Raw genomic sequence first — 27,807 nt, 5'->3', positions numbered from 1 at the left:
CCTAAGAGGTAGCTCAATCAGTTAGGACCACGCCTAATGAAGCGGGGGTCGCTAGTTCGAATCCCCCTCCCCCTCTTGTGCAGACAAGTAAAAAAAAAAAAAAAAAAAAAAGAAAGAAAGAAATAGATTTCTATAAAATTTTGATTAAAAAGGAAATTTAAAATCCACGCCACCTTTGATTGAGAATAAAACTTATAGCATTTCTTTAAAAAACCTGCCAATTTTCACTTCTCCTCCAAAAGAACGGTTCGGTTTGACTTGTATTCGAATTTGACCACCGTAGACTATACGTCCCCTACAAATAGAAAAAACTGAAAGTGTTGCATGGGGACCACAGTAGCCTATATAAACCTCCCACGAAGCTACATACTCACACTCAGGCACCACCTCACCAACCTCCCCCACCTTTCTCGCTTCTCTCTCTCTCACACAGCTTTTCACTCCCTCACCATCTCTCTCTCTCTCTCTCTCTCGTTGTTTCTGTAAAACCCTAGCGAGCTTTCTCTCACAATGGCAGCGAAGCGCTTGCGGATCATACGGTCCTCGAGCTTCGGCGACACAAGCCTGCTCAACCAGGTCCTGACGCCGACGGCGACCGTGTCGCCGGAGCACCGGTTCGATGTGGGTACGGCTCCGGGGATCCCTGTGACCGCAAGGCCGCCTAGCGTTGCGGCGGAGAGGTATCAGTCTCCGCCGAGGATTCTGACGCTGTCGTCGCCGGAGAGTGAGAAGGAGAAACCTGAGGGGCAGGTTGGTAATTTTCTGGAGAAATGCTACTTCTGCAAGAGGAGAATCGCTGAGGATGACGAAGTTTTCATGTACAGGTAGAGTTTTCGTGTCCCATTTTCTTAGTTCTCTGTTTGGCTCCTGGGAAAAGAATGAAAAAAAAAAATGAAAAGATTTCCTTTTTTTATGTTTTACTTTGTTGTTTTCTCCTCGATTATTCTCAGTAGAGTGAAGATCATTAAGAAATGTTAAAGTTTTCATCATTTAATGTATACATTATGTTGGTTGAGATTTTATTTGGGCTCTGTTTGGTTGTTGAGAAAATAACGGAAAATGGATGCCAAAGTACTCTTTTGTTATAATTGTTTGATTGCCTGATGTCCTACTACTTTATCAAAATTTAGAGATTTTCTCCTTTATCAATTTAGTTCAAAGTCTAATCCTTTTGTTGAAGAGGATAAAATTCTGTTTTCTGGAAATTAAAGATCAGAATTGAAATTTCATGCTTTATCTCTGAAAGTATACAATGACACAAATTTATAGGGGCTTAAAACATTCAAGATATCTCTTGGAACCAAATACAGTAATGACACAACTTGACTTCTTGGAAAAATATGGGCTTGACTAATTTAAGGAAGACCTTTTGACCGACTCTTTATTAATCAAAATGATGACTTATAGACTGACTCTCCCCACTGGAGAGAACTCGCCTATGATGAGTGAAAAGCTTGATATCCTAAAGTCCTGGATTGAGGCGTAGGAAGTCTAATGGACTTATCCATGTACTTTCTGACACTGGTTTTCCTTTCCACGTAGCTAGGAATTTCTGGTACCCTCCCTTTCTTGTGGAAACTAGCCATTCATCAAGAACATCTTTCTTCACATCTGGTTTCTTTAGTGCCATTGCCATCTGAGAACTTGGATTTCTTCATCCACAGCATCACGGTGCTCAAATTAATGGTTAAGGTCCTCCACATTCAAATTGGGACTGATGACATCTGGTAGCTGGAGTAAATATGCATTTGGCCAAAGCCTTTTGAGTACCCTGTAAGGTTCAGCTTTCCTTCAGTAGAGTTTCTGAAATGCCCCCGTTAAAAATTGTTCAGGTTGTATCCGTACCATAACTTTGTCTTGAGCCAGAAATTCCACAAACCTTCTAGTTCATTTGTTCAAAATTTCTATTGTTCATTGCCGATCGCAATCTTCTTTCAAACTTCTTCGTAAATCTCATAGAGATATGCCTCACAAAATCCTCGGTCTCTTGGCTTGTCCTAATATCAGTTGGTAAAGGCATAAGGTCAATAGGTTATTATCATGGCTTCAATCCTATGACAATTTCAATTTGTGATCTACTGGTTGTTCTATTCTGCTACAGGCAGAATCAAATCCATGATTGCACATTTTCTTGGACAAGGCAATGTATAAAGTTTCCCAAACTTCAGTTATCACAACCTCTATCTGATCGTTGGTCTAAGAATGGAGGGGACTTGATAATCTTAGCTTAGTAGTTAGTACCCATGATTATCAATAGAGTTCTCCAGATGGAACTCATAAATTTAACATCGCTATTGTGAAACCATAGTGTTCAGAGGAAGTCATGTAATCACCCAACCTCTTGGAAGAAGATCCAAGCAATCTTGGACACATCAGATGTCTTCCAGTAAGTTATAGTATGAGCCAATATCCACAACCACAAGAATAGAATCAGACCCTCTTGCTTTCCTTGAAATCCTAAGATAAAATCCATGATTTGAGGTAATGGAACTGGAGTGCAGATTCTCAAATATTTTTTAGTTATCCAAAAAAAAAAAAAAAAAAGGAACTGGAGCATACTGTCCTTTAGAAACTTGACAAATGTAAAAGTGCAGAATAATCCTCTCAATATCCCTCTGAAGCTTTGGTATCTCGTCCAAAGTGTTTGGTAAACATAATCGATTACGCTAGAAAAGATACCCATCATGGAGCCTGAATTCAGTGTGCTTGGCCAATAAATTTTGCTGTAAATCTTCATAGATTGTTCCAAAATAGGAATCTCCAGCATACTTGTTCTTGAGGTCTTCAATACCAGTCACTTGTAGATCCATAGGATTTGGGGAAGTCACCATTCAATTGAGCGCCTCTGCAACTTTGCTTCTTGGATTGCTGTAAAAATGTGCTTCTGCTGCATGCCTAGTATTGATATGCTTCTGTGCATTCAAACACTTCAATGCCTCGTTAGTAGAATAAAGAACAAAATCCTTATAAGACAAATAGTGCCTATAATGCTTGATGGCTTGCACCACAGCATAGAATCCAAGATCATAGGTAGAACACTTTCTATTGGCCATAATTTTTTTTTCCCTAAAGTATGCAACAGCACCCCCTCTTGCCTTAGGACTCACCAATCCCCATATGAGAAGCATTACAAGCTAACTCACAAAATGTGGAATAGTAGGCATGTGTCTAATGTAAGCTAGTTGATTGGTGGTCTAGATATGTGTCTTCTTTTTACTGGACATAACGTGTTGACCTCATAGTCATTATCACTGTCACTCATCACAGTCAAAATGTTAACGGAGAGGGAACGGTGGAAGTATTTAATAGAAGGTGTGAGTCTTATGGAGTGATTTGATAACTTTTAAACTTAAGGAGAGATTTGATAAAAGGTGAAACCTCAGGAATCACTTGAGCATTTTTCCCTAAAACTTTTGGGGCCCTAAGAGTCATTATCACCTGCCTGACATGGCTCAAAGGCTCCTCTCTGGTTTGGCAGTAAATTAGATGTATTCAAAGAAAACAGAAAGCAATTTTCAAATATAAGCCTGAAGTATGTATGTCACCACCCTCCTCATAAATGTGCTGGGAGCATTGGTAAGGCAAAATGCATTACCAACCATTCATTGAGGCCATCCCTTTGTTTGCCAAGGTTTTTTTAATCTGGTGGTAACCGCTTCTAAGATTGAGCTTAGAAAAGACTTTAGCTCCCACCATCATATCAAGCATGTCATCAAGACTTGGTATAGGAAACCAATACTTAGTGTTAATCTGTTTTAATTGCTTGATTGTCAACGCATATCCTCCAACTTCCATCTTCGTTTAGCATTAATAATGCTGGTTCCTCATACTGAGTGAGACTCATTCTGTATGCTAGCATGCAATGCTGCTTCAGGCATTTAATCAATTGCATGCCGGATATCTCACATTGGTGGCAGCCCCTTAGGCAGCTCCTCTGAAACTCCTGAGCAACTAAGGCATAAACAAACCGGTCTCTTACTTTGCACTTTTAAATTGCTATGTGGACATGTTCAAAGCTTTCTTTTATGCTCCGGCTTCGATTGGGGTTCCTCATTCTTCATAGGCAGCAAGATGATTTTTTGCCCATTGTGGGAAAATGTATAAGTATTGGCTTTTCCGTCATGCTGCACTCTTCTGTCATTTGTCCATGGCCTTCCTAACAAGATATGAAGAACCTTCATTAGAATTCCATCGCTCCATATGGTTTCAACAGCGGCAGCCAGCTTTTGTAATGTGAAGACTTTACGATCATTTTCATCTTCTGACAGCATAATTTGAGATTATTAACTTTTCTGTGTATTCCTAAACTGTCATAGCCCTTATCTCAAATGTATCAGCTGTTCATAAAGAATCATATAATCAAGAGGAAGATATCTCTCCTTCAAGTGGAACTTCATTTTGTCCCAGTGAATAATCAGAGAGGCTGACCAAGTATGATCATGTGCTTTTCAATACTCCGCCACCACATTTATCATTTCCCTTTAACTTCATTTTTAGAAACCACACCTTTTAATCTTTCAACATACCATACCAATTAATTTTTTTTTTTTGATAAGTAACATACCATACCAATTAAATTAATCATCTATAGTTATTAACCAATTAGAGAAGGCATGAGAGCCACGCTTTCTGAAAAATCAGGAAAATCAATTCTCACTCTCTTAGTAATTTCATAATTGGCAATATCATAAGATCCACCATGGTGAATCATCTGCTGATAAGAATGGAGTCTCTAGGATTGGTTGGATTGAACCCATACTTTTCTTTACCAAATCTCCTACTGTGCTACTGTAACTGCTTTCTGGATTGTCACCAACAGTTTCTTCATCCATGACTTGACTAACTGGTATTGTAGAATCTGTTTTCCTTCCAATTTCTAAATTGTGACTTGATTAGTGAGGTCTCTTCAAGTCTTTGAGCAATCTGTAATGACAAATCACCTCATTCTCAATTTGTGAGTCGTCTTTTGAACTCTTCCAACTTATGTTGCCAAGGCTGTTGAAAATTCAAATGGCTGAGAGTGGAAGAACTGTTTTGATACCAAAATTGATGCAGACCAGGAAAACAGAAACTAAATTTGGTTGTTTATGAAGGTGGTTTGTTATAGAATACGGTGGAATTAGGTGTAGGAGAAGTCCACCTCTTTGGACAGACTTTAAAGTTTAATCCTATTTTGAAAAGGAATACAACTTTGTTTTCTGGAAATAAATATCAGAACTGAAAGTTCGGTCCTTACTTTTAGAAGCATATAATGACATATTTATAGGAGCTTAGAACATTCAAGACTTCTCTTGGAACAAAGACAGTAAAAACTCGACTGCTGGGAAAGCCAAGGGATTGCCTAATTTAATGATGAATCTCTGACGGACTCTGTAGTAATGTTAATAGACAGCTGGATGCTTGTGGACTTTGACTCTGGCTTTCAAAATTAACAATATTCAGAAATATTCTTAAACTTACTAGTTGATTGTATTCCCATCAACTGGACTTGTTTAACGTGTATTTCTCCTATATTGAGTTAGTGCGAGTGGCCTTTGGGCTAAATGGCACCTCCACCTCCATAGGAATAGGGTTGTGGGTCAAGTCATGGGAATAAAGTCTTGTGGGTTGTACGAGTTATTTACAAATAAAAAAGAAAATGAGTGGATTAGCCATCTAAAATGCTGTTAAGAGTTTTTCATGGAAGCTGGTTGTTGAAATGACGCATATATGATCAATTTCTTGTTTCAACTCTGCAGTTCTTTTTTGGTGCTTTCAGTATAATTACTGTTTCACTCTGTTCTTAAGACTGTACTTGATGGATGCAATGCAGTTACTTGCGCGCATTTTGCACCTATGAGTGCCGTGCCAAACAGATCGTCATGGACAAGGTGGGGGAGAAAGTGTTTGGGCAATCAGCAGAACGCATGACTCAAAGTGGCAAGATGAACAATGTGAAGTTGTTTGGTGTTCAACTGTGAAAACGTACATCTTCGATGTCTCAAATATATCTAGCCAGTACTAACTTTTGTGGTGCATAGCTGTCAGGTTTTTGTGATTGGCATGCCCTTTTTTTGCATAGATGAACATCATATGTTTTTTAGATTCTCGTGGTTGACATATTGTCAGATCTCGTATAGTTACAGTAAGGATTACTGGAATACAGTAGCATGTTGAACTAGACTTCTTCCTTGTGTGGTCCTGCTTTTGCTAAATGTTGCTATTGATATGGGCTTACAGATTGTCCCATTCTACAGTTCTTGAAAATGTAGGATACAGTTCAACTGGAACACTCTTCTGGATAAATATAGTAGTATATTGCATTGGTGTCTATTTTTTTCTTTTAGCATTAAATACAGCAGGTATATGCTTCTAAGTAATTTGTCATTCAATTATCTGCAATGATTAAAATATATTTGCTTGACATATTGCAACATTTTTTACTTTTTCCTTGATGAAGTTTCTTGTCTTTGAGCACAATTAATGCAATAAGTAGCCATGGAATTTGAATGAGCAAAACTAGCACCTATGTTGATCCAACTTTTAGGGAAAAAAATACATCTTCATTCTTTGCTTATTCTATTAAAGACACATCAGATTTGTCCAAAAGAGTCATTCTCCTGGATTACCTGGTAACTGGTTCTGGCGGGTGGGGTCAGTTACCCGTAGGAGTTTGATTAACGGTGAGGATTGTTGTACAGTATGCGTTTGCGACGTGCAATTAATCTGAGTAAAGTTCTCTTACGTTATCAAAAAAAAAAAAAATACATGAGAAATGAAAAGGCTTTTTGTCTCATTACGCTTAATTAAATCAGAGAAACAAAACAGGGTGTCACATGAAAGCAGAGGATTCTCGTTATATTATTCCAAAAACTCAACAAATCATTCTTACTCTAGGCAGGGTAATAAATGTATAGGGCATCTTTGTAGAATGTAAGAGGAGTAATCACTACCAAGCCTTTGAGTAAAGAGTTGTATGATGGAGCTCACTTTTGCCTATTCAGCACCAGAGCATATGTTTTACTTCTTAGCGAGTTGAATGGTAAGTTCAAACTAGACACATGCATGCTAGGATGAACTGAAAAATAGACACCCTTCCTATAGCACCCATAATTGAGGATTAATAGAGATTTAATATGCATCAACATAACATTTTGCCTTCTGCACCATTGCCGGTATCCTCTTGTAATTCAAACTTACTTTGTCTCCCCATTATTATGTGGTAGCAAGCATTAGTCCATCAAGTGCAATTGGTTAGGGGTTGGAAGCAGCTTCAACTTTAATCATCCATTGTGTATTCTGTTCATGGATGCGAATACCGTCAATCTTACCATACAACATTCTGCTGGTAATTTGTTGACCCAAATTTTCGTTTGAGGTAATTCCACTGCCATAGAATCTTGATGGCTTAGAGTAAGATGATCTATATTGATTTTAATTTAAACAGAAAAAGGGTGGGTGGACAGTTGCATTGTAGGACTCAAAGCAGTATAAGTAAATGTTAAGATAGCCAAATAAGTTATTGTTATGTTTTGGTAGACTTAAGTTATTTTCTTTGTGAATCGTTTAGAAGCTAGAGGTTGAACAACTCCCAAAGGACCACCCTGTTATTGCGAGTAGCCCTATAATACCAAAACAAAAATTACAGCCACATAATTCCATGGCCTCTTTATAAGGATTCCAATCTGGATGAAGACTTGGTATCTTGTTCCTTTGTTATGGGTCCCCCTTTTGATGTTGTTCGTAGCAAACCCAAAGTGTTTTTCACTCCTAAAAGGAATTCTGCTGTATACTAAAGGGTAGATCTCTTGTGATAGAGGCCCAATTTGAAGTTGTGGTCATTATAGACGCCAGTAGAGATTAAAGGAATTTTCTAAGCCTGATATGACCCTTTCAATTGTAAAAGATTTTGAGGTATATCATTAAAAGCTAGTGGTCATTTTTTAGCTTGGATGCCATGCTGATTGCTGAGGTGCAACTTTGTGTTGCCTAGGCCTTATTATTATATCCTTCAAAGTAATGTACCAGCTACTCACAATGTGGAAAGTTGGCCTAAGCTGATTAGGTCTCAAGCAGCTCAAATTAGGATTGATTAACTATTTATAGAATGTAAAGGAGGCTGTTAATTTCCACTTCTCCAATCACACAGTGATTCTAGAGAAATTACTAACAATTCGGACAAAAAATGTGAATCTTATAAAATTCACCTGTCCGATTTGTTCAGACAAGTGGGCCCTAGAGAAGCTTCTCACATTTACTGTATTAGCAAAATTATTATAGATTTCGCAGGACTGTAAGTGGCTGAGTTAATTTTACATTGTTTTGCTTAACACACAATTGAGTTGGGCAACAGGTACCATATATTAGAGCAGAATGCATTTTCATATTTGCATCCATTGTAGAAAAAGACTATGGGCATTGGCATGGGCATGATTGCCTGTTGCCATGATACTAGATACTCAAATTAAAGCTACCACTTTTATTTTGCATCTTTTTCAGTCAGCGTTTGGCAGAAACAAACCTTTATGTCATTGATTGTAGTTTTAACATCAGCTGTGTCGCAACTTTAGCTATTGCTTTTAGAAACTAGTCATTATTCATTGGTTAACACCATAATAAAACTTTAAAAAAATAAAATAAAATAAAATTGTTGAATTAAGTTTTTTTACGTATCTGTTTTTATTAGTTCTTGGTTGGAGCATCCAAAGAAAAAAAAATCCTTTTATCCGTTTCAAATCTGCAACATTAACTCCCGAAGAACTGACGGCAAGGAAATGATGGATGACATCCTTCGATTCCGAGCGCTGAAGAAAAAACATCGTGAGAAACGAGGGTTTGACTAAAAATGGAATTGGACGTTGGAGATACCAAACAGTCGTCACTCTACGGCAACAATGATATCACACACACACATACACACAATTGGCAGTGAGTTGATCCCACGTTGTGCTTGTGAAAGAGAGTTGTTTGGCTTTATTTATTTAACCCTTCCTCTGTTTTTCTGACACGTACCTTGTTGAACAAGCAACATATCATCAAATCAAGGCAAAGCAGGGCCCTAAAAAATCCCAAAAAATGACATCACCCTGTACATAAACGGAATGCTTAATTTGCCTCTAACAAGCAACAAAGCTGAGACTGAGAGGATCAAGTATCAGCTACTTATGACCTCATCTGCAGACCCTAGTTGTAGATTATATTTAATGCAAACCCTAAAATCCCATTTCTTTCTTTTACTATTATCTTCCTCCCCACTATCCCCATCATCTCGATCCACCACATATATATCTCCCTTTTCATCTTTTTACCATCTCTCAGTGAATCAGTGGAGGAACAAAATCTAGACTATCCCCCATCACACAAAAGTAGGCCACGTGGCCGTCCAAAGTATTTCATTTAAATAATAAAAAAATAAAAAGAAACTGTGTCTTATTCATTTTTTGATGATGGGGTTTTGTTTGTTTAATTTTGGAGCGTGCGGGAGTGTCAGGATTTTCCGTGTGGGGGTGTTGACCTATGGAAAGCAATGAGCGAAGTCCAGCAGCCAGCAGGTGAATATTTTTAAACCTTGAAGCACCGACCATCTGCTGCTGCAAATATAATCAATCCACTACGACTACTACTAGCAACCACCCTCTTATAAAGACTACTGTTTTGCTCTTTCTTCGAGAGACCCACTTCATTTATGGTTTATGATTTCCAGTTATCAATATGTTATTATTTCATTTCAGAAATACCCAGCTAATGCATCACTTTTTGACTTGCCCCCCAATAATGCTCACACTCTCTTTAATTCTTAGCTACATACTAATTATATATTGCCGGGATTAGATATCGAGTAACTGTCTTTAAAGGGTAATTTAATCGGCTGAGCATCAAAGCTTATTTCAAAATAATCCTTTCACAATTTCTTTGATCTTCATCGGACGATGTCAAGTAGGCATTCATTTATGGACAAGAAAAAAAAAATAGAGAGCAGGATTATATATAAAATTATTATTATTATTATTATTATTATTATTAATTAGATTCTGAAATAGCTCATTTGGGATCAAAATAAATAATACATTCATTCCCCAAGTGGTACAGTGGGACGAGGCAATTCTGGTTGCCGCACATGTACGAGAGCCTGAGGTCACGTGCCTGAACAAGCAGTGGCACGTCTGGATGGAGAGAGACCACGCTTTGCGTACAAACTAAAAAAGGCTCGGAGTCCGGAGGTGTTGCTTCGGGTTCTCCGAGGGTGACGTCGGATGGAAAAGAGTAGTGGCGAATCATGGCTTGACACGTTGATGGCCACAGTGCCGCTGCCACCTGTTGCCTCTTGGGCATGTCCTGCCAAGCTCTGGGATGTTTTTTGCATCAGTACATTGCATAAACGCATTATAAGTGAAAAAAGAAAAAAAAAAGAAAAAAAAAAAGGGTACTTACATGAAACTTATAATTATGTGGATGATGATGGCCCTGTCGTCTAGGCCAGAATGATAGCTGGGTATTCTTTTTTTTTCTTTTAAGGTATGCCAATTTTATCTAAACGTGGATCGTATGACTATAATAATACTTACTTGTTTAAAATTATTTAAAAAAAAAAGAAAAACTGCCATCTCAAAATCAATTGAATTATAGTCTGCCACGACCTCCTTTGGGCCAAAATGATTGCTAGTTATTGATCTCCCAATTAAGAAGGCAGCTTGTCTCTAGCAATTGCATGTAATCACTAATATTAATGGGAAGTGGGACGAGATAAAAAGAGTAAATAAAAAAATAAAGAAAAAGGGTGAGAAATGGGCATGTTACATGTATTTCGAAATTGCTTGTCTTTTAATGAGAAAGGACATGATTAAGCTAACATGAAATGAGTGAAGGACATTCTCATTTGCTCGTGTGGTCCAAGACGTTGCCATCATAGGGCTGCAGATAGGGTGTCAGATTTGAAGGTAAAATAGAAAGAAAAAAAATTTGCATACTATACTTCTATTTAACGTTAATTGTGTTTGTTGGACAAAATTTAATGCAACACTCAACTAACTCTTGGATTAATTCTTATTAAATCAAGTACAGTTAAGAAAACTGACTATATATATGGCTCTTATATGTATATATAATCCAGCATGAGGGATGCTTAAGATAAGATTTTGTAGGAGCTAAAGCGTGATACTTTTGTGATTAAAGGCTTAAAGATTTCATCCTTTGCTAGAAGTAGAAGATATACTAAAATCAAAGTGGATTGCTTCTTTTTATCTAAGGAATATGGTTGAGGTCAAGGTTGTCAAAGGAATTAGTGGTTTGAAGTCTTAATTCTTATTCTTATTATTATTATATCTTCACTTTCAGAAAGTTACTCAAGCCATCATACCAAACCCAAAACCTAGTGTGTACGTGTATCTTATCGGATCCTTTAATATTCCACTCACAAAAACAAAGTATTTGATAGCAAAGCTAGGCTAGGTTATCTAAACTTTTAAGAACTGATCAGCTGAGAATTCCCTAGCCCTAGGGGTATCTCTCATAGCCTTGATGGCATGTGTTGGGCCTAATGACCCGATACCTAATTCAATGACGAATCGACTCAAGCACAGCCGTCGCATGATACCACATTAGATTCTTTCTTTTAACATGCCAGCATTTATCTTTGTAAACTCGATATGAGGTGGAGTCACGGGACTTACGGAACACATCAATAGGGGAGCCTCTAATGAGGGTGTGCCACATGCCTGACAGTTACCGCAGACCCACTATAAAAGGCAATAGATATTAGATTAAAAAAAAAAAAGGAATTTTCGTCTCTTTCTCTTAAATACAAGTTTTTACTTTCCTAAGTTAAGCATCGAACTTATCCTCCGTCGGCCCACTACGACAAACTCTTTTGGTATTCTAGGAATCTGAAGTGTGGCCCTAAGAGTAGAAGATGAAGCTTAATTAGTATTGAGTTTAATAGCAATCCGATCCATCTCTTCTCACAAAAAAAGAAAAGAAAAAAAAATGGTGATGAGTTAGTTTTAGGAAGGAGAGCCAAAGCTTCTCACTTCTTTTTGGCTTCTTCATATCTGCTTAGATTGCTGTCTGTGTCCTTAAAGCATATTGTTTGCTTCACAAAACAGAAACCAAGGAGCCACCCCCCCATCCCCACTTGGATTTTCTGTCTGCTCTCTTTACTGTTGCCCTAATCAAAGCTCAAAATCTATGCAAAAGTAGTTGCTAAAACCATTCAAAGATCAAATTATAGGGATTCTAATTATTCATTTCAACCCACCAAATCATCATTTCATTTGTAATTTCTTTGCATTAATATTCTAATGTGATATTCATTTTTCATGACATGCATTAATATGTCGGATTTAAATGTCAAGTACGTACAACTTGATCAGTAAAGATCGTAAACACCTTTTTGGTCATGATTAAAACGGTAAGAGAATCTTATGAATTTCATCCAAACTCATGCATTAAGACATTTTGAAATTGCCTTTTTCTTGTTCATGATCTTGGCACTCATAGGAAGATCCCATTAGGGACGAGAATCTCATGCAATAAAACAATTCACGTGAGAGAGTTTACCTGAGTTTTACCTGTTTTTCAAACAAGTAGGATACAAACGAGCTTTCAAACTGTCTTATTACAATGTAATATGATAATTTTATTGCACGGGATATAAATTCGCTATAAGAAAAATGTAAAGCTTTGAAATAAATTATTCCACTTGATTTTTATTATTTTTAATTTACCAAATCCAAAGATTAGAAATTTAGATGGTCTAAAAAGGAGTGTGTATGGTCTGGGGGTGGCAAAGCAATCAAATCTGGTCGGTCGCAACCGCGAGTGTCAAAGGAATAAAATTCCAACTGTCATTAACGTTAATTAATAAAATAAAAGAATTATTAAATATATAAATAAACCCCATTAAACAAAGACAGACTTTCTTGCTTGAAATCAAGGAACAAGAAGAAATTATGAAAAGTAGAGAGAGCATGGGAATTCCCGAGGCCCCATGCAAAAAAGTGTTTGCCAGATGTCACTTCTGCCCAGTTCCAGGCTTTGTGCGATTCTCCCAAACCTGTAAACGTCCAAACATGTCTTTTTTTTTTCTTTTTTTTTTTTTTTGAAGTCCTCCACTCCCAATCCTTGCTTTTTGTTGATGCTGCTTTCTGCATATTGAATTGGCTATGGATCGGGTTGGCTAGTGGTGATGTAAAATACGGAAAGCCCATTAGCCCTAGGGTCCAAGGCCCGTGGAGGCCTCCTTGCACGGGCAACCCATTGACACGAGATCTAAGGACAATGGGCCTTCGACTAGGGGGTAAAGGCGAGCAGTTAATAACCGCCTGCTAATCATTAACCGCTATAACCGCTAACCGCTATAACTGCCTAGCTGTTCACGATTAGTGGTTATTAGGTTTACTAACCGTAACTGCTAACCGCCTTTTATATATTATCATTCTAATTTTAATAATTTATATATTATCATTATAATTGATATGATTATATCACATGATGAATTAATCATTAAATTATATGATAATATGATAACAAATAATACATATATAATGAGATCATATGATTATATAATATCAAATTAAGTAATTGACATTAGATTCAACAATGTATTACTTATAAGCACAATTGAAGTATCAACGCGTATTTTTTGAACAATGTTTTTACCATTTTTTGAAAAAAGAAATTTAACCATTTTAAAAAAAACATTTAACCATTTAAGATAACCCATATAACCACATATAACGAAATTATTGATTGAGTTGCTAAACTAAAAATAGAAATTTATAAAGACATAAGTTTGTAATTGAATAAAATATTTTTGAAACTTTATAGTTTATACCTTCTAGCATTTATTTATTTAATTTTTCCATAATGAAAGCAATTGATTGTGGGAAATTCACCAAGCTGACATATTAATGTATTTTTTGAACACTGTTTTTACCATTTTTTAACCATTTTCTGAAAAAAGAAATTGAACAAATTTTGAACAAATTTTTTAAACAATTTTTTTGATATGTGTACATGTTTGTGCCTTAATATTATTATGTTTAAGTTTATAACTTTTCTTCTTTTCATGTCCACAGTATTTGCTAGAGGACCAAATAAGAGTATATTATACACAAGGATTGATGAAGTTTTAATGTTTTATTTGAACTTTTTTTTTTAATTTTTTTTATTTTATATGTTGTCTTAAACTTTTTTTATATGTTGTTTTTTTTTTTAAATTAAAAAAATTAAAATTAAAAAAAAAAAGGTTAACCGGTTATGATTTAATATTTAAGATTTTTTTTTTTTAAAGCACAAGTAAATGTAAATTTGGGGTCAAATATTTTTTATTTTGCAATATGGGCTCCTTTTATAGCAATTTGGCCCAAGAAGACACTAAAAATATAAAACAACAAATGAGGGTAAAAATGCTACAATAATAAAAAAAAAAATTTTAAAAAAAAGCCCAAAAAGTCCAAAAATCTAAAAAAAAATCAAATTTTGAAAGAACGGTTATAGTGGGCTATTACCTATCTTACTAACCACTAACCTGCGGTTGATAGCTAACCTTTAACCGCGGTTAGTAAAATTTAATAATCGCTAAGGCGGTTACGGTTAGCGGTTAGCGGTTTTTGCCAATAACCACTAACCGTAACCGCCTTGATACCCCTACTTTCAACCGAGGAGTCACTCTTTGAATAGCATCAATAACCAAGTGTATCCTATATATCTAAAGGTACCTTAGTCGAAGGTGTCACAATCGATGGAGTACACACATGAGAAGCCGACCATAAAAGGAAAGTGTTCTTGTCTTTAATAATTTTGCCTATTTTGGGTCTACATTGTAGAAGGAAAAAGACCAACCCTATAAGGAAGTGGATCAACGAGGAGAACCACCTTCCATATTAGATTGAACCATCCCCATCCCCAGCCATCCATAAGGGGTGGCTCGACCACAATTTAGTTGTTTTTTAAAATAATACTAATGTGGCAATCGCTGATAGGTTTGATATGGTGGGCCATTAAGTTTTTGGACGAAAATGGAAGTATCAACTATGTTTACAAAATGTCCATGTGTACTACTACTTGTGACATTTTTGCAAGCAGCAAACTAATGTAACTTTTATTTATTTTATTTATTTTTTTATGACATGTCCACATAAGGGAAAAATGAGAGGGGATTCGAACTAGTGACTTCCATTTCGTGATGCGTGGTCCACAACTGATTGAGTTATCCATTGGAGACCAATGTAACTATTTGATAACAAAGCAAAGCACAATTACTAAAAAAGTATTTAACCCCAAAACAAATGAAGTTTTCTAACCTCTTATTTTTTATTTTTTTTTAATTCAAATCAGGGAAGGGGAAAATGAGAGATAACAACATGAAAGTAAAAACAAAGGACACATAACCCAAACAATAGCCCCAAAGCAACCATAAATTAGTGTTGTAAAATTTGAAACTACTGGGAATGGTTCAAATAAATAATCTTGCCAATTTAGAAAATTGGGGCCGTCATAGAAGGTGATAAGCACGAGAAAAATTTCGTAAATGGAACAACCAACGAAACAACATTGGTAGAAAGTGAAGAGACGCTCCATAGCAACATAACAAGCACTAAATAAGTTTGGATTGGAGTCACCGCAGAAAAGCCACACCATGGTGAACAAAACCTACAACAAGATCTGTGAATCTCTATAGCCCAAAAGACGTAACCAACTACAAACCATAACTTAATAATCGAGGCACATAGCGAGTTGACATGTGGACCAAAATGAAGTGAGATAGAGGCGGTGCTAGCAACATGCGCGCCAAGGTGGTGCGTGGAGCGCATGCGCGGACAGAGAGAACGTTGGTTGGAGTGAAGGAAGCCGATGGAGGCAGAGTGAGGGCACATGAGAGAGATGAAGAACAAAACTCAGTAGATCGGGCTTTCCTGCGGATGAAAACCAAGTAAAGAAAAAAAGAGAGAATAGAAGAAAACCATGAAAGGAGATCGGGTCGGGGAAAGAGGGAGAAAAGAAGAGAATAGAGACAAGTTCCATACCTCCTCCCCAAAGTTACTTAGGAAGGAGAAGAAAAATTTCACGAGGAGATAATGTATAAACCTCACAAGGCGTTTTAGAGCTTCTCTCTATGGCATACACCAGGCTTCAAACTACTTATTTCAAAGAAGCTTTAAATAATTCTTCTTCCAACTTGGCTTGAGATTTTCTTGCTATCCACCTTGATTCAAAATATTAAAAGTTTGTCTTTGTTAAGGTCATTGAGAACATCCCACAAGATCTTCTAAGATATAGATAAACCTAGGGGCGGAACTACCCCTAGGATTGGGGGGTCCCCAGCTCCCCAGGCCAAGGGCTGGTCCCCCCTAAAAAAAAAAAAAAAATTAAATACCTTTAAAATTTAACTTTTTTGCCCCCCCCTCCCACCCACAATTTTTTTTTTTTTTTTTTTAACTTTTGTCCCCCCAAACTAAATATTCTAGTTCCATCCCTAGATAAACCATTAATAAAAATCTAAATCTTGGGCAGAGCTTTTGGTAGATGCAACATGTTAGAACAATTTCTATTACAGTGTGAACACGTTTTCCGAGCTCGAACCTGAAACGAGTAAATAAACAAACACAAAGAGAAAGCGTCATGTGCTGAGCGTAATCTCCCTCCGATCCTCAAGTAAGGTCTCTGTTGTGAAAATTTTAATATACTCGTAAGTACATGAATCTTTCTGTAATATAATGTTGCAAGTGCGAGGTCGAACCCACAAGGAATTGTGTATATGAAAACCAAATATATATCTAAACCAACTTACTCTTAGCCTAGTTTCGAAAGATGAGTGATTTTTGAATTGAAAATAAAATAAACATAAACATAAACATAAAATAAATAAAGTTAAATTAATCAAAAGACAAAGCACTAAGGTTGTAGAATCCGTACCCACCAAATCATATCAACATATACTCATGGTCATCAATATATCCGAAATTTTCAACATAAAAACCTTATGTATGTCCTACTTTGCTGAAAATAATTAATTAAATCATCCAATGTATCCGTCCTTGGCACAAATCACAAAGGATACCCAATTTAAATTAAATCATCTAATATATCTGTTTGCATAACAAATCACAAAGGATACCCAATTTAAATTAAATCATCCAATGTATCCATAGAATGAAATACAATGAATATCCAATATTTTGATAAATGAAAACCCAAGCAAACAATTAATAGAAACTATCTCAAATCATGAGAAAAACATGATTGAACTCATATCCAAGAATCATCTCACTATTTGAATTGAAATAGAACAATTAAAACATCAAACCTCATATATTCAGATAATATCAACTTACATGAAAATATGGTTGCTCTTCATCGGTGAGGCTTCATCCTCAACCTTAGTTGAGAAATTAGTTACACATAACTATGAAGAATAAATCCTACAAACAAAAATACTAACCATAAAGGAAAAACTAAGCTAAAGAGACTGCTGGTGTGCCACTTTTTGTCCCCGGTCTCCAGCCTCCTCTTTTCTTTCTTCTCTTGCTTTTATAAGGCTTTCTAGGGCTTTTTTACCCTAAAGACGGCACTGGGCAGTTTTTGGAATGTACTGATAAGTGCGATCAAGCCCGTGACGGGTGCACTCGAGCGCACTCGTGCATATGGTCTTCTCTCTTACGGCACAGTTGCACTCGGGCGCTAATGTGCCTATGCTATAGCGTAGTTGTGCTTGATTGTAGGTTTGCTGGGCTCGAGCGCCAATCTGATGCGCTCAATCCCTTTCCTTGGTGGCTTTCTTCCCAACTTTGCATTTCTCAACTTAAATCCACAGTTTTGCTTTAGCAATTTGCAAAATACTAAAATCACAAAACTAATACAAAAACGTTAGATTGTAATACGACTAAAGGATTAACAAATGCAAATTAAGGGGCTCAAATCTACAATATTTGGCACTTATCAAACACTCCCAAACATACATATTGCTAATCCCTTAGCAATATAAAACTAAATATAAAATGAAAAAAAAAAAAGAAAAAAGAAAGTAAATCCTCTTTTGTGGTAGATACGATTATATTTGACATATGCAACAAGCCTTTTAAACCCCTAGACATTCTTAGTGGACGAGTGAAATTTCGTGAAGGTTTAACATAAATGATACCCACAAATGTTGTCAACACTATGTTATTGAAAATAATGAAGTTTCACACAAACAATGATTCTTACTCATGAGCAAGCTTAAAAGGGTAAACTCCATCTTCAAGGTCTTTAGGACAACCAAAGCCAAATCACTCATAACTGGACAGTTGAGACATCATATAATTTGATAGGTGCAAAGTGAAATTAGCATACAATCATGAGGCTTCAATTTAATCTCAAGATAAATGGTTTAGTACCTAAAAATTCGTAGAAATCCCTATCAGATGAAACAACTAAGGCAAGATAAGCACATCTTTTTTTTTTTTTTTTTTTGTATGTGTATGCTGTGCAATGCTTAGCTCCCTTAAGCTTTCTAATTGACTCATGTAATGAGTATTAAGCCAATGACTCCCAAACCAAATGACTTTAGGGCAGTGGATGTAGAAACATCCTTAAGGGCTTATTAACTCAAGTAAAAAAGGCTACAAAGTCAAGCTAGTCATACCATCAACGAAACTGAACTTCACATTATTTTATCGAACAATCAATGCTTAATAAGGCAAGATGTCTGATTACTCAGTGAAAAACTCAAAATGATCTCTCTCTCTCTCTCTCCCCCTTTTTTTTTTTAGAAGCCAAGGTTATTCATCCAACAAATCTCAAGATAAACATGATTAAGCTCAAATTTCATACCTCACAACCTATATGCTAATATGCTCATGATATTCAACTCAAAACAAGTGAAGTCTCTTTTGCCCAAAAATAAGTCATAGGACTCAGATTCCTAATGAAATATCATGTGTTTAACCCTTTGAGCTAGCCAATGAAATGCAAATCACAGCTACAGCCTAACTCATTTTAACAACTTTTTTTTGAAAAGAAATTGAAACAAACAATAAAAAGATAACAAGAAATGGACAACGGTGTTTTTCTATACCCCCAAACTTGAATTACACATTGTCCTCAATGTGTAGTATAAAAATACATTATCATACGGAAAGAAACATCTGAGTGTGAAAAAGGCAAGGTGTCCCCCAAACTTAAACACCAGAACATCTGTCAAAAAACACTTACATTAATATTTTATCACAGAAACAAGCATCATAAGATTAATTGATGTTAAAAACGAAAAATAAAATGACAAGAAATAAAATGAAAAAGGAAAAAGAAATCATGACTTGAAGTGTGGAAAATAAAATGGAAAATAAAATTTGAGATCGAAGGTGTTGTCCTTGATCATTCAGATATCCAACCAATCTTTTCCACCTTTTCTTCTTTAAAACTTCATAGCACTCAGGAAGAGTATTTCGCCATCTTAGATAGCGCACTTGCTTGCTTAGAAGGAATTTCTTAGGAAGATGGTTCCTAGATTTGCGCGCTTGTGTGCATAGGTCCTTGAGGATTTTGGCATAAGATGGCTCTTTGAGACATTTAGGATATGAAGCTTTGGGTTCATGATGCGTCTCAAGAGGGAAAGTGATGCTCGAAGGAGCTTCAGTACTCACTTCCATGTCATTGGACAATGTCGCCTAGACTGCCAAACATCCTGGTGGAGCCATCGGGAAAATGCAGAAAAACCGATGAAGGAATGTCGTAATTATGGCGAAGCACCCTCTCGTCCTCCACCAAAAAATAGGATCTTTGCCGATGTGGAAAGTCTAGATGCAAGGATAAAGAAGACGCCTCACCAACAGGACGCACTCTGGTAGAAGAACCGCCCAAGCAGCTAATCGGAGGAATCTCTGGCGACTGCTCATCGACAGTCTCGCTAGCATTTGTTAAAAGCCTTTGGGAAGACATGATCACAAGAAAAATCAAAATGCATTGAACTCCGGTAGGATGAGTGTAGAGCTGGAAGACTTAAACAATGGAGGTTGACTACGAAATCTTTATAGAATAGGAAACCTCGAGGAAGGTGCAGGGCATTTAATACGGAGACATCATGAGCCTGCAGTCACGCCTGAACTGAAGAGACTCAAGCCGTCTTTCCTTTCAGGAAACGCAACTGAAGGCGCCACTCACGGATCGACACTTGTTTCATCGATTGTTGCGCTCAGATGCAAACGACGTCCAGAAGGACACGTGGACAAACAACGGTGCATTTATGCGGATAAAGATAAAACTTTTGAAGAAACGGAAGATTGCAATAGATTGCTGAATATCCGGGGTGCATAAATATCAAGCTCCATAAATGGTCAAGACGCCAAGAACAAAGGCTCAGAGGAGCTGAGCAGAGTATAGCACTCGAATGGTCTACCCTAAAAGAGGAACACTATAAGAGGATCGTTAGGAATTTCTTGCCCAAATCTTCGAACTTCTCGATAGAGTTTGCGGGCAGTTTTCGGAACCACTCCCGATCGTTTCCAGAAAGCGTGAGAGGAAAGGCTCAGCATGCCATTTCGTCGGGGGTATCGTGGAGGCCCAGATAGGTCCAAAAATTCTCCAAGTGCTCGACGAGATCTCCCGTTCCCATGTTACTCAGCATCGGAGGGGCTTTAAACTTCTCAGGTAGCTTAAAGCTTACCACCCGTTTAGTGAAGGGTGAGCCAGTGCCCATCAGCAACTTGTCCACCAATGTTGGTTTTCCTTCTTCCTTGGAGCCCTATCTCCGCAAACTTCTGCTCCAGTTTTTGTTCCAGCTCTTTCATGGCTTTGTTGATGTCCTCTTGGTTGTTGGGTTGTCTTCGCTCCTCCTAGCGATCGTTTTGCCGAGGATGGCCTCCACTGTTATCCTCTTGCCTACGCCTCTCCCGTCGCGCACCTCCTGGGTTAGCCTAGCTTTGCTCGTCCTCTAGATAGGCCTCTGAGTCAAAGAGGTCTAGCATACGATAGAATAGCTCATCGTTCCTCTCTATCAAGGCCGCTACCTGCTCTTCTAGTGCGGCTGTGTGGATATGTTCCGTTGTCTTCTGGTCATGTTGCTAGTGGGGAGGTGGAAGTACACCTCCTCCATTCTCCAAGGTTTTGCAGGTTGGACTGGGCGTCGTTGTTTTATAAGGCTTTAGCCTGATTCTAGTTACCAGAGCGTGTTTCGATTGCCATACTAGATTTATTTATTTATTTATTTATTTTTATGAGAAATGAGATTATTGTTCCCACAGACGGTGCCAAACTATAAGAACAGTTTCTGGTACGATGTGAACACCTTCTCCGAGCTCGAACTTGCGAGTAGATAAACAAACATGAAGAGAAAGCGCCCTGTGTTGATCGTAATCTCCCTCCGATGCTCAAGTAAGGTCTCTGAGAAAGTATGTGTAAGCCCTAGAATAATTTAGCAATGATACCTGGGGTCCGGCCTATAAATAGGTTGATAGGTTCACCTAAATTAGAACTCTTCCTTTGATCTTATCCTAGCTTTGTGATGATCTTATCCGAGTCTTGTAGTTTGGTTTGTACCGAGAGTAGTAGCTGTATGTATACTCTAAGACGGTTTTTATGATATTGGATAATCGTAACAGGGAGTCCTTGACTTAATGAGACTCAATCGCTGAGTGTTAGAAGTTAGTTTGATCACTACATCTAATTACAATGATAAGATAGACCCTGAGAAACTGATGAGTTGGCAACCCTAGGAAATACATCCCCTAGTGACTCATTCCCGAGTGATTGTGCCTAGACAATGTCTTTCATTCTTTTAATTGTGACTTTCGTGGGCTAGGCCCTTGTAGCCAGGACTTAGTTTATAGCTCTGTTACTGGACAACGACTTCGTAGCCCACCGGGCCGTAAGAGGAATGATATTTTCCCAACACAACCCATTGATCAACAAGAGGGTGCTATAAGTTTTAGGTAACGACCTTTTCTTCAACTCATTGGCATGAGCCATTTCCATCACAATACTCTCTCTCTCTTATTATAAACATATATTCTTTATATTTTTTGAAGTAAAAAAAAAAAAAAATGTTTAATAATTGTGATTGCTTGTCGTGATTTGCATAGTCTCTCTCCCACTCTCTCTCTCTCTCTCTCTCTATATATATATATATATATAATGGCAACACGCTAGAAGTTTGGTTGTCAAACTGAAAGCTACAAGAAAATTATAGGAATGATGAAATACACAATAATTAACCTCATGATTTGATGGGCAACATGGAGGGAGGGTGATGAAATTGAAAGCTAGGAAAGTGAAATACCAATAAAGATAGTGACAAGATCTTTGCCAGGTCAATGAAATTGAACAAATTAAAGAAAACCCAAGTGTTCACTTCATCTTCATTTTTATCCCGAGTGAAAAGCTTCACATCAAGAAAGAAAATTTCAGGACTCCATTTTTCTACACTTTTTTATTTACTTTTTAATTTTTTTTTAAAAAAATTGGTTTATAAATGAAGTGCCACAATCCCATAAGATTTATTATTTAAAAAAATGCTATACTTCTCAAAAAATATCAACGACAAGAAAAATACTATACTTTTCAAAATATACTATGTTTTAATTGTAAAAGGCAGGAAGGGGGCGAGATTAGAATAGCTACTTTACTTGAGTGCTCCCTCGAATCCTATTAAAACATAGCTTGACAAAGCCCCATAAAAAAGACCCATAATTATAATTTACACTAATTAAACATTAAAAATTTTGATTGTGAAAAGATACATCAATTGGGTGGCATCCCACAATAAATTATCCAAAATTGGGACATGCATAGTACTTGTACGAGCAAGAAGAATAATCAACCTCGATCAGCCAACTTTACGTAAGAGGTGGGTTACAAATCATTGACAAGAAAAGAGCAAGAAAATGGACAAAACATGTCACCTTCAGTAACATAAGATTTAATTTGAGAGTGATGTGTCAAAAACCAAGTTGCCATGTTAGAATTAAACCCTACTCTTCATTGACAGCCAAAAAGCTCAACCCTTTTCATTTGCAGAGCAATTTCAATAGAAGTAGACAAAATAGTTATTAAAAAGTACAAATTTTTATTTTATCTACTCATTTTTTTATACACACTCAAACAAATTCTTTACCCTACTCTTCAGTTTCTTTAAATATTATTTTACGTGGAAAAGAGTGTGAAAGAAAGAAAGTAAGAAAAAACATAATAAACAAAGTTTATAGTGTAAATAGTGAATAAACTAAGAGCATCTCTAAAAGAATAATCAAATCCCTAATAATAGTTAAATCTGACTATTATGAGTATTTTTTCATCTCCAGCAGAATAGAGAATTTAACTTTTTATCATCTAGTGTGAACAGTAAATAGGTTGATTAGTCTATTCACTATCCACACTATAAACTTTGTTTATTATTTCTTGTCTCTCACTTTCTTTCTTTTACTTTCTTTCTCCTCCACTTTCTTTCACACTTTCTCCCACACAAAATAATATTTTAAAAAACAAATAAAGAGTATAATAGAGAATTGGTTGGAGTGTTTATAGAAAAATGAGTAGTTAAAATAAAAATTTTAGCTATTTTTCTTATTTCTGCTGGTGATGCTCTAATCAACTGTTCACACTAGATGAAAAAAAGATAAGTTGACTATATATTTTGCTAGAGACGAAAAAACACCCATAATAGTTAGATTTAACTATTATTAAGGATTTAACTATTCTTTTGGAGATGCTTTAAACACAACTACAATCCATATTCTCAACATTATCTCCCCCAAGCAACCAAGAAAAGCTTCATTCATATTTCATAATTCATAGTCTTCAATGACGTGTTAACAACCCAATGAATGAGAGTCACTAATCAAGCTACCCAAACATTCCATAATATTATTAAATGATGGATACAATTTTGAAGACCCACAACAATAATACAAAAGAGTGGTAAGAGCCGTACGTACGAAAAAAAAAATAACAGCTTTGATAAGATTTCTGTTACGAAATTATTGAGTCTCAAGACTCATTTCAAAACCTTAGGCCTCTTGCTCTTGTCTTCTGTCGTGTCTTCCAGCCTTTCATTTCCTGTGTTCCACTTTTTGTTACTTTTCAAGGAAAAAAACAAAAAATTATGTGAAGAATTTATTTCTTTTTCTCTTTTTTTTTTTTTTTTTTTTAAAAATATATATAAATGCCTACTAATTAATAATAATAATTTTATATACTTTGAAGGTTTTTAATTTCTGTCTTCTTCATAATTATCCTCGGTTTCTTGAAGCCACTCTCCAAAACATGAGCCTTTTGTCCCCACGCTCGACATATTACACCAGGCACAGTGTTTGATGCGATATATGAACCAACTTGTTTTAGAGAGGGGAGGGGGTAGTCCAGTCCTTAGGAATAAAAAGATGAATTGCAGGGGTATAATTGAAATTAAATAGAATTTTCTGTTGATTAGTTAACAAACATGAGAAATTGAGAATGAATGTTTTTTGCCTAAAAATAACCACAACAGAGCCTTTGCATCCTATTAATTTATGTAGAGTTCTATTTCAATTTTAGCTAAAATATTTTTTTTTTACTTTTAATTAAATATATTTTCAATGCATATCACATCCGATTATTTATTTTGTATACCATTTTTTTTTTTTTTTAGGAAGTTTTAAAAAAACATTCAACGCCCTAACCAATTAATCCCCTTCTAAAATTCAACTTAGGCTGCATTGCATTTTTTGGTCTAAACTTTCTAAAATTGCCTCATGTGTTTTGGGAGAATTCCAAAAATGTCCACAATTCAATAAACCAAAATCAGAAGAAATATAAATAAATAAGTAAAAATTAAAAATTAAAAATACTAATAATTTGGGGTGGCCAGTTGGCCACTATACGGGTGGCTCTGGCCATTAGGGTGGTTCGGCCATTCCCAAGGGGTCAAATGGAGGTGATTGAGCCATCGCAAATGACCAAAAGGAATACTTAAGGTACTCCTATTTGGCCGGATTGAAGGTGGTGAGATACCTTCACGGCCCATGGGGGTGATTCAGCCACCCTCAAGGGGCCAAATGAGGGTGATTTCAAACCATTCGGGGATGGCCACCCCTATGTGCCATGGGGTGGCTTGCCACCCCTAATCCAACCAATTGGGGGTGGCTTGAGCCATCTCCTTTGGCCATTTGGGGGTGGCCAAAATCACCTCCAAACCCTTTGGATGTGATTTTGGCCACCGTAATTTTTTGTTTTTCTTGTTTTCTGTTTTTTGAGTTATTTTTTTTTATTTTTTTTAAAATATAGGAACAATTAGGTATTTTTCATAATTTTGAATAGATAAAATGGAAATTATTGGTCACATTGCGATTTTTGATACTTTGTTAGGGTACAATGTCAATTTTTAAGCATTAGAGGCCAAATTGCAAATCGGGTGAAACTATTGGGGAGTAAAGTGTATTTTTCCAAAAAATAAAAAATAAATTAGGGTTCTTCGAACGCCAAACGTTCAATAAGCAGTTACATACAAATAAAATTAGGCATTTCTATTTTTTTGCTTATGCATGCGATATTTTAATTTTATGTACCTTGTATGATTTGCAACTAGATTTACAATTTGAGCTACTTACAGCTGATAACTCTAACATTAAGTAGATGTATGAACTTAAGACAATTAATAATGATTGTGATAGGTGATTTTATTTTATTTTATTTTATTTTTTAAATCTTTCATATTCATTCATTAAAAAAGATTAAGAGCATAAAACCCTTACATGAGAGAATATAAAGCTATGAGGTTACAACGTCATAAAGATTAACATAAAAATCTTAGAATCAAGTCATATCTATGACTTCAACATTTTATAACCCATGTCCAAATTTGGTTATTGAACAGATCTACTTTAGGTAGACTCAATCTAATACATAAGTAGTTCATATTCTCAACTTTTATTTTTCCGGCTATAAGAGCAAAACCCTCACACCAAAACTAATCCTGCTCAACTCAAAGGCTAAGACAAAAACCTTCACCCCAAAAATCGCTCATGAAAGCAGATTTAAGGAGAAGTCAAACCCTTTTCAAAAAAAAAAAAACAACAAAAACACAATTAAAAAAAAAAAAAAAAACCAGCAGCAAACAGCTACAACAGCTGAGGCGAGGGAGGCAAAAAGCTCAATCGATTTCGGGGAGGCGAAGAGCGGTGCAGCATGGTGGAAGGCGGATGGACGCAGCGCAGCATAAGCAAAGGGATGGTCGAAAAACCAAAAAAATAAACTTAAAAAAAAAAAAATGGAAAAATCTAAGAAGGGGAGTGGAAGGAAAGAAGAGGGGGAGTAGGGGGAAGGGAAAGGAGGTGGAAGTAAGAGCTCTAGGTTTTCTCCTACCTAGGGCCGGCTAAGTGAATGTTGTTCTTTAAGACTTAAGTGATTGATTGGAATCAAGTCATTGCATGAGATTAAGTTATCAACAGTTAATTTTAAGCTTTTTAAAGTTATTAGCATTTAATTTTCATTTTTGACATTCAAAATTTTAAAGTCTGATACACGTCAAAAAGGCCACGTCAATAAATTTTACTGACGTGTCAGACCACCTAACACATCAAAAACTGCATGTCAGAAAAAAAAAAAAAAAATACAATTTTTGTTGTGTTTAATCATTATTACAGAGAACCGAACGTTGGATCCCAACCTTCAACGGTGACAATAATAAAGTTTTAATCAAGCTTGAGTAGGATTTGAAAATATGGGTGTTTTTATTTTAGATTCTCTCTCTTCTTGTTGTTTGATTTGCTTTTTCTTTTTAGTGGTCATTGGAATGGCAGCAGGTACACACGAGGGCCACAGAGAGGGTACATTGGAAGTTCCTCTCCCTTTTGCCAGAAGGTGAAGAAAACGACATTAGAAGAAAGCCTAGTCCAAAGATGAAAAAAAGAGTTCAAATTGGGACCTTAAATACTGCTACAAAAACTGCATGGGAGAAAGGAGAGCGCAAGGGGGGAGGGGAAGGGGCGGCTTTCAAAGCTGAGAAAAGCAAAAGAAACACAAACAAATTTCCTCCCAACAGAAGAAGATACTTTGCCCAAAGTACAAATTAAAGATCATCCTTTGACTGCCTCGTTTCTCTATCTACTTAGCTATCAACTTCAATTTCCACAACTCAGACACAGTTTTGCTTGTTAATATTATCTCATTTCTTTCATTCCAAGCCTTCTTATTAACCCTTCTATCAAATTTCTTTTCATATTTTTTAAAAAAGTATAGCGTGTTTATCAAAAACCCATATCACACCCGCTCATATAGCATGTTTTTAAGTAACTTACAACGTCAATTACCTCGAGAAAAAAAAAATGTAAAAGCCTATCCATTTCATATTTTTGAAAAAAAAATCACACCGCTCCCATTGCATGTTTTAAGTGGCTTATAATGTTAATCACTTCAAACAAAAAAAAAAAGAAGTGTAAGCCTATTCATTTTGTGGATCCTAACAGGATCACAATCCCTATGATTTTTTCTTTTCTTTCTTTTTTTAAAAAAATTATAGATTCTAAAATTATGTGAATACGAACAATTCCTTGCATCGAACAACTTAAAAAATACTAACTATTAAAACGAGTGACATGTTAGCGAGGCAACCAAAAAAGTTTTCTCCCAAAACCAAAAAGCACGTTTTTTCTTTAGAAAACCAAATAACTATTTTTTAAGTGGTTTGATGCAATAAATAGTTTGAATTCAGATAACTTCAAACTTTTACAGTTTCACGAGGATTTTTATCCCAATACTATTCATTTCATTTAAAACGGAGAAAATTCTGCATTATTATGAATGAGAGGCAGATTGAAGTTGTCTCATACATTTATACTGTGAGCTTTCTTGTGTTTAATTTTGCGGATCTGGAAATTATGA

General features: G+C 36.2%; 1 protein-coding gene across 1 annotated transcript; it reads left to right on the top strand.

Annotated features, from left to right (window-relative positions):
* Positions 1-363: 363 nt before the first annotated feature.
* Positions 364-6,312, top strand: LOC132172271 (uncharacterized). Its single transcript, XM_059583746.1, has 2 exons — positions 364-824; positions 5,813-6,312. Exons 1-2 carry the CDS (start codon positions 511-513, stop codon positions 5,958-5,960), a joined length of 462 nt encoding a protein of 153 aa, XP_059439729.1. The 5' UTR covers positions 364-510; the 3' UTR covers positions 5,961-6,312.
* Positions 6,313-27,807: the final 21,495 nt, after the last annotated feature.

The sequence above is a fragment of the Corylus avellana genome, chromosome ca2 (assembly GCF_901000735.1).
Source record: "Corylus avellana chromosome ca2, CavTom2PMs-1.0".
Taxonomy (NCBI): domain Eukaryota; kingdom Viridiplantae; phylum Streptophyta; class Magnoliopsida; order Fagales; family Betulaceae; genus Corylus; species Corylus avellana.
The sequence above is the reverse complement of the archived record's forward strand: the minus strand, read 5'-3'. Positions and strand labels throughout refer to the sequence as shown.

Coding starts and splice junctions, on each gene's coding strand:
- LOC132172271 (XM_059583746.1), top strand. CDS start 511: ATGGCAGCGAAGCGCTTGCGGATCATACGGTCCTCGAGCTTCGGCGAC. Junction 825..5,812: donor GACGAAGTTTTCATGTACAG/GTAGAGTTTTCG, acceptor GATGCAATGCAG/TTACTTGCGCGCATTTTGCA.